Source organism: Sparus aurata, chromosome 11, assembly GCF_900880675.1.
Source record: "Sparus aurata chromosome 11, fSpaAur1.1, whole genome shotgun sequence".
NCBI lineage: Eukaryota > Metazoa > Chordata > Actinopteri > Spariformes > Sparidae > Sparus > Sparus aurata.
The window spans coordinates 26,955,926-26,970,589 of NC_044197.1; the positions used below are offsets into that span (position 1 = coordinate 26,955,926).

The window sequence follows — 14,664 nt, forward strand, 5'->3', positions numbered from 1 at the left end:
CAATATTTTGATATAAAATCTGGGAAAGCACCCAGGCCTAGTGGCCAAGAGGAGCTGGGATAACCTGATGACTAACCACCTTTTAAGAATGAGATAAATCAGATAAATTCAAACATGAATATAAAAGTAATCCAATTATTATTTAAACCATGACATGATTGGTCAAAGAACTGGGTGCAAACTTTCCATTCTTCTCATTCAGTTTTTTTCTGAAAAGATCATATTTGGTGGTAGTATTAAGTTTCCATTGTAACCAGTAGTAACATAGATGTAATTCTTGACTTAAATGGGAGAGACATTTGCAGTGTTTACTGTCAGGTCACTGTTGCTGCATCGTAGATATGCTACCAAACTGACTTTTGTATTTTAAGTGATCATCACAAGTGTGTGTGTGTTGGTGTGTGTTGATTGAAATCCCTTTGCTGTCGACAGACATTAAACTTGGAGACACACAACCAGAGAGACACATTCTCACAAGGAAGTAGGCCAACACAAAGACACACACACAAACCCACAGCAGGCATTTCATAGAATGCCCTCCACCAATCACAGTGCTCCACTCATTGTAAACACACACACACAGACACACACACTGACTGAGCTCTGAGCACTGTATCAGTGTCCCTGGTCGCCTATCGATTAGTCATGCCTGGCTGCTGTCATGTGCAGGAGTCCAGGGGAAGCCCCTAATTGGCTGATCCAGGAAAGAGGGAGAGAGAGGGAGAGTTAGCGAGAGAGAGGGGCAGACACTGAGAGAGGGAGGCAGGATAGAAAGATGAGAGAGGCTGAGAAAGAGAGTTGTGCATAGAGATGTGGCCGAATATCAACTCATCATGACAGAAAGAAAAAAACAAGACAAGAGAAAAGAAGAAGGAAGACAAAGGAAATTTTACTCTTTCTAACCTTAATTCCTCCTGGACGGACAGAATGAAGACAAACCTAAAAACATAAAGACATCAAACACTGGAAGTTTTTCAAGTGTCTCTACTTTCCTTTTGGAACATACGAGTCAAACAGCATCGCCTACAGATCGACCAATGCTCGAGATGCAAAGCCCGATGACATCGGTGGATAATAAGAGTTACTCTGAGCGACTGGAAATTGAAGTGGAGCGCGGTCTTCCATTGGAGCGCATGAACGTAGTTGTGTCCTCTACAGAAGCGGAGACACCCTGAGAGAAGGCAGGACTGAAAAGAGGATTGTCCAAGAGGTCCTGCTGCTTCTTCTTGAGACCACACCTTTTATTTTACTACTGACCCTGTAACCCAGAGGGATGATAAGAGGGTCAGTCTACCCCTGAGAGGATCCAAGAAGAGGAGGTTTAAATGTTGCACTAAAGTAGGATTCTTCACTTTGCAGGACTTCAAATCCATGAGGGCGAAGAAACGGAAGCAAAGGAGGGATTGTACTTTAATATTCTGATATTCCAGTGATCTTAACGCACCGAGGCACACTGGTATACTGCAGAGAGGGAGGGGAAAGGAAGGAATACGCACTTCTTACTGGACATAGAGGGGATTGGTTGCTCTGGAGAGGCATGACCTACATTATTCCGACACAAGTGATTCTGAGGAGCTACTCTCTTTTGTCACCTCGGTAAAGAAGACGATGTGGTGAGACTGACGTAAAAGATAAAGAACATCTCTTTGCGACTTTTTCTATATCTCTGTAGCTATGACCACTTATTTCCACAACCATGAGTTCTGTTGTAGCCCCAAGAAGCCCAGCAGTGGCTCCACCAAGAGCAAATCTGGCAAAGGGAAGGCCAAGTCAGGGAAGAGCCACTCGCACTCGAAGCACAACCAGAATTTACTGCAAATACAGACGCCAAATCACCAGCTGCAACCTTCCCCACTGCACTCACCAAAGCACCATCCACATTCTGCGCAACATGGCTGCCATTCGCTGAAACATATGCTCCTTTCTCCCTCTCCTAGCTACTACCACATAGCACCATCATCTCCAAGTCATCAGCTGGCCCCGCCATCGCCAACTTGCCTGCTGGCTCCGCAATCGCCAAATCGCGTACTGCACTCGCCAAGTCACCACCAGCTTCACTTATCACCGAGTCATCATCAGCTTCACCTATCACCGAGTCACCATCAGCTTCACCTATCACCAAGTCATCATCAGCTTCATCTCTCACCAAGTCATCATCAGCTGCAGCATCATTGTCAAAACCAGCAACAGTGCCATCCGCCGCCATCGCCAAGTCACCTGCTTACCTCACAGTCAACGCATCAGATCTACCACCAACTACAGCAGCAGCAGCAGCAACAGCAGGTGCAGCTCCATTCACCGAGTCACCTCTCGTTGTTCCAGCAGTATCAACACCACCCCAGCTGCACTCCCCCTCTTCCTCATGCCTCCCAGTCGCTGTCTATCCACCCCTTTCACTCGCCACAGTTACCCCTGTGCTCAGCATTGGGTGGATATGGGTGGAGCACGCTGCCAACCAGCCTGGCCACTAGGGGCTCCAGAGGAAAGTTTCCAAACCTGAGGGACAGCGTGAAGAAGAGCCCCACAAAGAGCAAAGCCAAGGGCAAGGCTGGGAACCGGCCGTGGCCCAATGACACGTATATCTGGACCGCACATTCAGTGGAGACGCCTGCACATGCACCGCCCATACACCACTTTCCACAAATAAAGGCCCATGTGCAGGTAGGTTGGATGGGTGGGTACATGCAGTAGATGGCGGTATTTAAGGTATTTAGGCTGAAAATGGCACTTAAAAACTTAATTTTACCTAAGACATACTGCATACAGTCATTGGCGCTGAAGGGGTCATTTAATCTTTACTGATGTCCTCTTTGAGAATTGCTTTAAAATTGCCTTAAAAAGAAGACATCTCTGTCCAATTTTTAAGCTGTCGACACAGCTGAAGCATGCAGTGCGTGCTTGATCTTACTGTTCACTGTTTGAAGACACTTATATACACCAAAGCGTGAAGACATCTTGCTGCTGGGCTAGTTTAAGATAGTGGTCCATCCTTTTGTATGTGTACGCATATAAAATCAAAGACACCATGCCTGAAAGCCTTCTCATAAATGCTTAAAGCAACATTATGTCACTTTTTGACCTGAAAATAACAGCTTCAGAATCATTTTGATGGTACAGTGTCTTGTAATAGGGTAAATGGTGTCTCAGCCACTCTGCCCCTCATCACTTGTTTCTGTACTATGTAACTTTAGAGAGAGGGTACGTTCAAAGCGCTTCATGTTTACATCACGGCACAAGTTTTCAACACATAAAACCACTATGACTTAATGAGTTTTGTTTGTAGTTAACAGCTACATTAAGTCTGACAAATTGTTACAGACCTAGGATCTGAATTTAGGACACTGGTGTTGCACTCAGAAACTGTGTGGTGCGCCAAATCACACAAAGTGCCACATTCTACATACTATTGCTTTAACTTCAATTCTGCTACACTTTATTAAGTAGGAGAATCACAGAGCAGGAGAGAACTAGTCTTTCTGTTATTTTGACAGTGTTTGTTGGACAAATTCCAATCCGAACATGATTTTTTATCCCCCCCTCCAAAAACTGGAAAGAATAACACTTGACTGATAAACACAATATAGCTTATGTACTTAAATTGACCACATGTTCCATTAACGAATTATGGGACCATGAGATGCCATAACACATGTAAGTTGTGATGTGCTTCTCCATCAAACACACAATATCACCATGTCATGACAAATCTCCACCGTACTGACCACTGTTAGTTAAAATCTGACCTCATTTTAGAAGTGAAAACTAACTGCAATCATGTTGTCTTTGTCGTGCTTCAGTGCTGTTCCCCACACAAACCTGCACTCTGAGTTGTGGACAGAATTGCAGCAAATGCGTAGTGTATGTGTGGGTTGCGGCTCTCAATATTTTTTCTCTGAGCGTTGCTGAAAGTAATTTTGAGAAACTAACAGAAACACAGACCAAACAGATTGTGGGTAAATGAGAAGTTTACCGAAATAACCTATCACAAAATAAAGCCTGGTGTTAGCTGAATATCACAGAATGATGGTGCATTAGTAGCAGTGGACTTGTGTATTGTATTAACTGTAGTACAGTGAGCTAAGAAAGAGAATACAGCACGTTAGGTGGCGGTTATTGGTTGAGTAGTTAGTGTGTCGCACATCTGCTGCGGGAACACTGAGCAGAGATAGCAGGTAGTAGAAGTCTGATTAGTGTGATTAGCACAGCAGTTCTGATTTGATTAGAGTCACGCCCCATCTGATTAGCTCATTAGTCGAATGGAGTCTCGTTGCACATGAGGAAGATCGTGATACTTGGAATACGCTTTTGTTCAAATGTGTGTCTACATGTCTCAACACTGACTTTTCTGTACTATAAAGGAAATATACTGTATAGCTGAAGCTGTTATTGTATTATTGTACATTGCACTGATTATTTAATGAACCGCTGCTGTGCATCATTTTAGGATTCTTGATTTCCGATTATTCAATTTGGAGGCATCTGTTAACTGATAATTTAATTAGAATGATGATTGTGGTTTGCACTGATGGATAATCATATTCATACCCCTTTTCCTGCAGCTCACGCTCATGTTTTGCTTCAGCTTAGCTACATGACAAACATTTTCAGTTACATCGTTCATATTTATCTCCGTCCAAACCCCCCTAAAATTCATACTTGGGAGGCTAACATTATATTGCATGTTACAGATGTGTTTGGACACAATCAACGGATCAAACACAAGACAAATACACTTACCGGTAGACCATCATGTTGGCTTTTACTCGTTGTGTCCCCATTATCAATTGATGCACACAGTATCAGGCTTCAGTGTGAGTCTTAAGGCAAAATCCAGCAGTTTTTTGTGAAATTGTCAAAACAGTTTTCTCTTATTTTGACTCATGGATTTACAGATCCTTTAGTGATACCTAAAGGCTCAATATTTCTTCTTTTGCAACTTTACAACTGAAAACAGAGTATGTCTCTGCCATTGTCTGGATTTGCTTGCAAAACAGCAATACATATTCCTAGCTTCACCCCTTCTACAGATCATCTCACCATAAAGCTTCACCCGCAAGTTGATGGAACTGGTTCTTTAGGTCTGTGACGTGTGGAACCTTGTTTATGAGACTGTCCTTGGGACTCTGCAGTTCCAAGGTTGAAATTCTCATCTGCTTTATTCCCTCATGATATGCCTTGTTGCATATAAACATACACCAAACGGACATGTTGACAATGTTATTCATTAGAGGGGGCCTTTAACAACCATCCTGCATAGCCTGAGAAAAATGATAGTTACGAGACAAACCAGAGATGGTCTGGATCGCTTTCTAAGCTGTGCTGTGCTGGACTGAACCAGGCCATAATGCCACAGTAACACAGCTGGTGTAACAGCTATTATGTAATGGCTAACAATGAACAATCAACAATAGTGCAACAAAAATGCTGTATGGATATGATTGTTGTGCTTTATTTGTATTTATGTTTGAGCGCTTATTTGTTTATATTTGCACATTTGTTCTTTTGGCCTTTTCATGTAACACAGCCTCTCTCTCTCTCTCTCTCTCTCTCTCTCTCTCTCTCACTCACTCACTCACTCACTCACTCACACACACACACACACACACACACACACACACACACACTGACACACTCATATTGATGTTACATAAGTGTGCAGTCTGAGATGTCGTGTCAATAGAATCGCCAGCTGACTAACACACTGGATTTGTCGCTCTGTGAATGACACATGCGCAGACACACACACACACACAGCAGTTGTGTGGTGTGTATGCTGCTGTTGTTACGATGGTGAATGAGTCAGGTGCGGATTAGACAGTAAAGTTTATTTAGGCAGGTAAAACTGTAAAGTCATCGTGAGGATATTTTAGGTTGTATTATTATCAGCTGAGAATGCTCCGTACTCACAAGACTTGGGAGTCAAATCAGATGGTTCTGTGTTAAAGAAAACAACACCCAACATATCTTTAATTATTCTTCAATTTCTGGTTATTCTTCTGGTATTTGGAACAGTCACCACTTAATTGATTAAATATCTAGTTACAGAGTGGAGAATCGACTGGTTGTCTTTGTCAGTATGAATTGATTGATGAACACAGTTTGGGACCTCATGACCTTTTGACCCCACATCACAGTGAATGGCCTTATTATGAACCTGCGTCAAATGGTGTAAAGTATCAGTTATTTTATATATAACTCCACTAGCTTTGTTTTAAAACTTAAACAAGATATGATGCACCTATATTCATTAAATTGCCCAGTAGTACTCTTACTTTTGACTCTTCGAATACATTTTGTCTTCGCATCTGTACTTTTCTGCTGTTTAAATGCTAGTCTTGCTTGCTTAAGTTTAATTGTGTGAAAGTTAAAGTTAAAGATTGAAGACTTGCATGAGTATGCAACATAATTTTTACTATCTCTCCCCTTTATTCACATCAGCACACAGAGATCATAACAGCTGCAGCTGTCAGCATAACCCTTACTGTCCCCCTCAATATCTCCGATTGTTACTGTACTACCCGTCGCCCCACCCACCCCCCATCTCCTCCTTTCAGTGTCCCTCCACTCTTGTCCTCCCACCATTCATTTTCATTCTTTTCTACTCATGTCTGGGGTTTGTGTTCATCTGTCTGCACCCTCTGCTCCTCATCGCTGTTGTTGAGCAGGCAGATCTGACTCCTCCCACGATGCTTATAATCCCTCTGATCCCCTATCCCCCCCTCTCCTCATTCTTTTTCTCTCCCTCTCTGTCTGTTCCCATGTGGGATCAGGCATTCTGTCAGCTTGACTGACAGATAGTTGGACATGTGGCGGAGAGAGAGAGAGAGAGAGATGATATTTGTGCGTGTGTGTGTGTGAGAGAGAGAAGATAAAGGAGTAGAAAAGGGGGGATGAGAGAGGTAGAGATTAGTGTAGAGGGACTGATGCTATTGCTGCTCTGTTGCACATTGATGCTGTGAAGTGAAGTCCAGGTGGACTGTCCCTTTGGTTGGGTAGCTTGTTTGGTGCTTGGTTAGCTGGTTCGTTTGTGAACCATTTTTTGGATGCAGGACAAGAGCGGGAGCTTCAGATTACCTTTCACGGACTAGTTTGCTTGTTACTGGTTTGCTCGTGGAGACTAGACCTGCAGACGCTGGACTGGCAAGCACTCAATACTTTCTGTGGAGAAAGTAAGAGGAGGCGAGGGACAAAGTAGACAAAAGATGGGGACTGATGCGCCCCTTGCAAATACAAGGAGGAAAAGACACCTTGTGGGTATTTATTAGAAAAGTGTGTGGTTTGTTGTTTACTGTGCTTGCGTAGGAAGCAAGAGGAAAGATAATGTCAATCATCTGCTGCTGCTCCAACCCTAGCTGTGCTGTGCTCGGCTGAACCGGGTCATAATGAGGTTGACACACAATAGAATTAGAGTACAATCTAAAATGTGAAAGTATAGCGTATTGTGATATAGTACTTTTAGGTACATTCCAGTGTGGCATACAGTGTAGTACATTAGTATTGTCCAATATAAGGGCTGTGCAGTATGTCATGCGGTGTATGCTGTCGCTCCGCGGTGGTAATCTGTAGCAGATGTACTCAACATGCTGTACCAAAACATGAGACGAGTAAGTCACAGATCTCTGTACATGTGTGTTTATGTGTGTTAAGTTTTATAGTGAACATCATCAGTAATATTGGCAAAGAACTGTATGCCGCTGGTTTTAAATTCAGTGTTTAATAAGTCTGATGTCCTCTCTTGCAGGCCAACCCCCCTCCAGTGGTGGTCAACACCGACAGTGTCGACACCCCCCCATATGTGAGTACTGGTCCAAGTTGTTGATATTGTCAGTGATACTAGATTTAAACAAATTCCAGGCAAAGGCAAATAAGGTGAAGTCGCACAGATCCAAAATAAGGATTAGATTACAAAATGGTGTCAGGGCCTGACGGTGGTAGTACTGGTGAATACAGACAATTTAACATAGAACATAGAGATCACAACCTCTGATGGTAAATGGCATGAGGCTGCATGGTGTGGTTAAAAAAAGTTATTTCGTGATTATTTTAAGAGATCTGTTCAATTGCAATATGATTCGTTACTTGTAGGAACGATCATTCTTGCATCACAATCTTGATTTTCACTAAAAAACAATTAAAATATATCAATATCGTGACATTTGTTGGGGTCTGTACCAAACAAAATTATTTCTGCAATAAACTTCGATATAATCCTATTGTGTCACACAATTTAACTTTAAATTCAGCTTTGTAATTTGGACATTCCACTTGGACACACTGGGATTTCCAGAATATTTATATGAATGTGCAGCCCTGTTTAAGCGTATGCTGCTCTGTTGAGATTCTGTGGTGGTTACAGTGCGAATGTCTGCAGTCTAAAAATGTTTACAATGTATACATTAGACATTTTACCTATTAACTGTGAATTTCTCAAGCATTGTCCATTCATTATGTATCTGATTTAGGGGTGGATGATTAAGTCCAAAAGTTGTATTATGATCACAATCCTTGATCTAGCTTGATTTTTTCAATAACAGACACAAAATTGCATTGAAGAAAGTTCTTTTTTTGGGTAAACGTCCTCATCAGCCATGAGGCTCACTATAAATTTGTCAACTCAACATTGGCATCTAGTTACATCACTCTCTTGGTATGTTCACATGGCACAGATCAGATATCATCAATGAAGTTATGTGAAGTTTACAAAAAGAAATATGAGGACATTAAGCACCTCAGTCTTTACTATTTGCCTGAAAAATAGATGTTGGATCTAAGATTGTCAGATCACCCACACATAATCTTAATTGATCTTAAGTGTTTAAATGATCATATTCACTGTGGGGTACAGAGTGAAGAAAACAGGAAAAAGATTTGCCAAATCACAAAATAGAATTTTTTTTTTTTCTAGCATTACTCAGACAGAGATATTAACCATGTGGTCATGTAACTCATTAAATATCTTGTAGTGAGCTTCCATATGAAATTTTTGTCTAGTATCTAATAGTTGTGTGACTTTTTAATCATTTATACCAAATCTTTCTCTCTGTTTAATGAACAGCCATAAAAATATGATATGAAGGATCATTGTACTCTGTAAAGGCTTGAAACAATGTTTGAAGCTTCTACTAAAAATGCTTTGTAAATTCAATATTTCTCCCCAATAAAAATGCACGAGATACAGCACCGTCATGGATTTAGACGGAAAGCTCCGTCCAGAATTAGATGGATCCAGATGTCATTTTACTGGTAGCCAGCTGCCACAGAGAGTCCGTGTCTGTCGTCGTTAGATAAGTTTATTATGTAATTACTGCGGAATTACTCCCTGCTGAACTGCCCAGAATGTAACACAGAGAGGAGAGAAAAAGATTGATCTCAAGCAGATTTCACTGATATGATTGCTGACTGTTATTTTCTTCCAAAGAAATGTGATTCATGCGTGAAACAAATACAGAAAAACCCTAATCGAGAGAATTTATTGATGCTGAAAATGAAACAAAGGTGCTTTGTTTCATAAATAGGTAAATACATTTTGGAGCAGGGCATCATGCAGCATTCTAGGTGTGTATGTTGTGGTATAGATTTGTGTATGATACTGCATGTTTAATGTAGTTTGTATGTACGCTGCTGCGTGAGACAGTGTTCTCTGGAATAGCAAGAGAACTTCCTCCTTATAAAACAGATATACAATCTAATCTGATTTGATTTGATCAAATCTAAATTTAAACACACCACAGATGCACAAGGCCATCTCTACTAACTGTGTTTACAAGAAGTAGATTTTATAATTTTGACAATCTTCTAACATCGTCACTGAAGACATCGGTTATTTTCATCATGCTTTATTTATATAATAATAAGGAACTATTTTAACTGGAAATATCACAAGAAAATCTTGAAAAATTGGAGCCTCCAGGTTTATTGAAGCTTTATTCAACACCTCATTTCTTTCAGAGTAAAACAACGCTTTTATGTTCATAGTAAATTCAGTGGTAGGTGATGGCAGAAAAGCTGCACATGGTGGCTGTTGAGAGATTGTGCCCTCTGTTTGAAACGACAGAAATACAAAATCTAAACTAATCTGACTGCACAGAGACAGAGATTACAGCCAAGGGGATTACATGGGCCATTGGGATGCCACTCGACCACTGTGTGTGTGTGTGTGTGTGTGTGTGTGTGTGTGTGTGTGTGTGTGTGTGTGTGTGTGTGCGCGCATGTGTGCATGTGTGCCTGTCTGCAGCAGCTATAGCGGGAACAAGACACTCATCTCCCAGTATAAACCGAGAGGAACACAAAATGTATAATAGTCTGCTGCTCGGATCAGATTTAATTCCATGTGCCGTTCATTCAGTCAGGAAATACAGACGTTAATATGTTTTATAGTACAGGCAGTCCTGGCTGAGCAGTGTGATTGGCTCATGCGTAATTCACCAGGGATGTTCTTAAATATGACATCAGAGATACATCATCATTAAGTACGCATTACCAGTTTAATCTCTGGGATTCATGCGTCATTCATAAACAACAAATGTCTAATGTCACTTTGGTCTGATTCGGATATTTGTTTGACCTCATGAGTGAATTATTGATCTGATAATCAGCTCACACATAAAGTAGAATTAGAAAAGAAAAAATCAGCTGGTGATCACATTTACCAACGTACTGTACTCAAGTACAAATTTGAGGGGCTTCATCTCAGTGTTTTTTTCGTCTGCCACTTTCTACTTGAAACTATTTTAATTCCTTTTGCTCTCTGGCATCAGTGAGAAATCCCTCTCCCTCCTCCAGCTCCCCCAACATCTGTAACCAGGATTTTAACTCAGGATAGGAAACATGACCACATTACAACGCTTCTATTTTCTTTGCACTGATTACCTGTTGCTTTTATTATAGGACTTGAGGTTTCAAGAGATCTTTGGTTGCTTTATGTCCCATTCAGCTCAGTGTGATCCCTGCATCATTCCTTTCTAAGCTCTACATTAATGCACGAACCTCATTGAGCCTTTTCAGTTGCAGCATCAGGGCTGCAGATAATCACTGTCTCATCTTTTAAATCACTTTTAAGATCCCAATTTTTTTTTCCAAGATTGCTTTCCGGTGATTTTATTTTCCTTTTGACATTTTGTTTGGATGTTCTTTTGTTTAATGTGTGAAGTTTTTATGGCTTTTAGCTTGTTCTCTTCGCTTTTACTTTAGATTTTATTGTGAACAGTTGGTAACTGAGATTTGAAAGGTGCATTATAAATAAAGCTTTTTCTTGTTCTCCATGTATTTGTAATACTTTTTTTAAGTTTTTGTTATTGGTTGGACAAAGTAAGCCTTATGACGGCTAATTGTTTTTTTTATTTTCCCAATTTTTAGAAGCTGATTTATAAGTTGAATAATTAAAAAAAATAACCAGATCAATTCATTCTGATAATAATCATTAGCTACAGTCTTGAATAGTTAAAAACTAGCTCCACTTCAACCAAGTCTTACAATAAAATCCTGATTTTACAGAAATACATGAGCAAATATATTCACTTCAAATGGTAAAATAACATTACAGCACTCATAGGAGATATTTTCTACTTTTAAGTACAATTTCCTGATTAAACTTACTTACATACTATTACATAAGTACACTTAAATACAGGACTTTTACTTGTAACAGAAGTTTTTTCCAGTCTTTTATTCATACCTTGACCCTTTGTAAACACTTTGTGAAATGCTTCCTTTACCCCCTCTGATGTATAATAACTCAAAATATTTAAATGCAGATACACACAGTGCCAAAACAGTGAGAAATAAAGCTGTGAAGTTGACTATGAGAGGGGCGCTGTACCTGCCGATAATAACACAGAGAAAAGTGTCTTTCTATGTTTGCTCTTGATTTACACACTTTTCTTTTCTTCCTCTTCTTCTCTGACAGGTCAATGGAACAGAAGCAGACTATGAGTATGAGGAAATCACGCTGGAGCGGGTAAAAACTTACATAAAACGAAAACTCAACCAACATGTCTAATTATACACACTGTAGATGTACTCAGTCACCAGCCCCTCGGTGACAGTACCTCCATCTGTTCAGACTGACCTCTGTCCTTCCTTAACCCTCCTCCACGATCACGCTAAGAACGTCGTCACTCCTGTCAGGAGCTGTGGATATTTTTCAACCTGCAACTGCAGGAACTGGAACCTGTACGGAAAAACCTCCAACCAAAGACTAAATAAAGCGTGAACAGGTCTTCTGTTTCTGGTATTGATATCTTTAAGGCCTCTAGATTTGATAATTTTAAAGTTTGGAGTCAGTCGGATTTCATGTCATTTTATGAAAAGATGGCCCTACTTCTCAGTCTCCTCATGATCGTACGGTTTTACTCGTGAGTTTCGCGTCTCCTTCAACACAGCATGATTCCCATTTTGTAGTTTGGTCCTACTTGTAGTATGCTTCAGGGCATGGCTACCTTGTGATTGACTAGATTCTGTTTCAGTTGAAATGATGTAAATACAATTAGAAAGTGGTGAGGTTGTGGCTACATCCAGCAAACTTACTTCGCCTTTTGTTGGGGTTTTTCCCTCTACAATTTCACCGCAGTTTAAGGCACTTAAGGTGTAAATTAAGGGTTGAGTTCATTAAATGATAATGTTCATTAATTTTTCATCTTTTACCCCTGGTTAATCCCATTACAATTAATGATCTCTTTTTAAGGGTGACCAAGATGGCAGCATAAAAAAGGTCACAGACAACACAGCTATAGACAACAGAGCAAATATTCAGTGAGTTATAGAATCACCTACAGACATAGACATATATATATATATATATATATAGACAAGTACCAACCGATTGATTCAAATACCAAATGAGGGGAGTAATGTGACGTTTAAGGAAACAAACAACATGAATAACAGTCAGTGTTTTTACAGCGTTAATAGACAGGCTAGTTATTTTATCTGCTTTGAAAATGTACTTCCTGCTGTTATCTTCACTAATTCTGCAAAAACAATAATGGGATAAGAAAATAAAGCAGTTAAGATACATTTTTAAAAGCAGATATTACAGTGATAAAATCTTCAGCTCTCTCAGCTCTGACTCATCTCCCTCTCCTTCATAGCATCATTCTGCTTCGCTCCGTCCCAACGTTGGTACGACTCCACTGACCCTATTTCCCTGTCCTCTCTATTCCTCGACCATCCTTCCCTATTTTCTTTTTCCTGATCCCCCCCCCCCTCCTCATTATATTCCCCTTTCTCTCACCCCGCGGCTCTCTCTCTCTCCGTCCCCCTCTCTCTCACTCTATTCTCCTGTGACCTGGTTCTGTCTGCTTGACGGGATCTGCTTTAAAACCACTATAGACGTACACGCTAACACAGGCACAGACATTATACTAGCTTTAAACCCGTCGACAAAGCATGAAAGAGTGAGAGACATCATCAGGTAATGTGTTCAGCTGACAGAGGTGGTCGATTCTGTGTCATTTTGTAACAAGTGATGAATAAAGAGAGTTACATATCGTGCTCTTTGTTCGGGTGATAAACTAGTTTTGTAAGAAGTGAAAACTGAGGACATATTAGATGTAGCTTTTCCATGAATGGCTTTTTATGAAGATGGACGTGGGAAGACAAACTGAAAAACTTAAATCCTCTTATTCTCAAAAAACTAAACAGGTTAAAACATTTCAACTATATATTCTGTGACCTAAAATACATCTGTCCACTCTACTGGACATCATGTGCCAAAGCATATTTACATTATGCTGTATTTTGCACATTTGATTTAAGATTATGTTATAATTTACACTTGAATACAATTTCCCAACAGTGTTATTAAATAGTCTTCAGACTGTCTCTAATTAACTGACTCAGACTGATGTATATCTGGTTAAAAATATTTGTAACTTCCTTTATACAGTTGAAAAATGTTGTTTTTATATGTCTGTTTTTCTGGAAATAAAAGGATTTAACAGATATTCCTTAATCACCTTATAGACTGACGATGCACTGTCTCCACCTACTACTTTTTATTTTTACTTATGCACAAAAGGGTTAAGAGTTTGATTTCCTGTTAGATATATGGAGCAACATTTCATAAAATAGTATCCCATTTAAACACTGTGTGTATATGTGTATGTGTGTGTGTGTGTGTGTGTGTGTGTGTGTGTGTGTGTGTGTTCGTAGGGTAACTCAGGTCTGGGGTTCAGTATCGCTGGAGGGACCGATAACCCTCACATCGGAGAAGACCCCTCTATCTTCATCACCAAGATTATACCTGGAGGGGCTGCAGCCCAGAATGGACGACTCAGGTACACACTCTCACACACACACATTTCAGAGGTGAGTCATCAAAATTAGGGTTACTTCAGTCGTTTAGGAGAAATCTGCAACACTGTTTTGCTGTGAAGCTCCAGAAATGTTTTGTGGACTATGAAAACTTTGCCTCGGTAGTGAGTAGATAATGACTGATATTGATTTTTGGGTGAACTTAGCCTTTGGAAAATGATGAATCACATTTATTTAAACATTAGCAAAACCTGGCAGTGCAAATTGAATCAGTATTTATCTAGTCATTTTTAAATTACACGGCCCCGAGCTGTCCTGTGATCCTGTGTGCTGACTTGCAGCAGTGCAGTGATCAACCAGGTAACATGAATGTAGTCTTTGAAGTGCATTATTGAAGTAAGAGAGCAATGC

At 40.2% G+C, this 14,664-nt stretch overlaps 1 protein-coding gene across 6 annotated transcripts in view; it reads left to right on the top strand.

Moving 5' to 3' along the window:
* dlg1a (discs large MAGUK scaffold protein 1a) overlaps nucleotides 1–14,664 on the top strand; it is a 123,358-nt gene that overhangs the window by 67,023 nt on the left and 41,671 nt on the right. For 4 of the 6 annotated variants that reach the window (XM_030432118.1, XM_030432119.1, XM_030432122.1 and 1 more), the window contains 3 exons: nucleotides 7,742–7,795; nucleotides 11,906–11,956; nucleotides 14,152–14,276. In XM_030432118.1, the coding sequence (XP_030287978.1) occupies nucleotides 7,742–7,795; nucleotides 11,906–11,956; nucleotides 14,152–14,276 (230 nt within the window). Of the gene's footprint in view, nucleotides 1–428; nucleotides 2,662–7,565; nucleotides 7,605–7,741; nucleotides 7,796–11,905; nucleotides 11,957–14,151; nucleotides 14,277–14,664 lie in introns of those variants that run through there. The other 2 variants (XM_030432121.1, XM_030432124.1) reach the window with 2 other exon arrangements.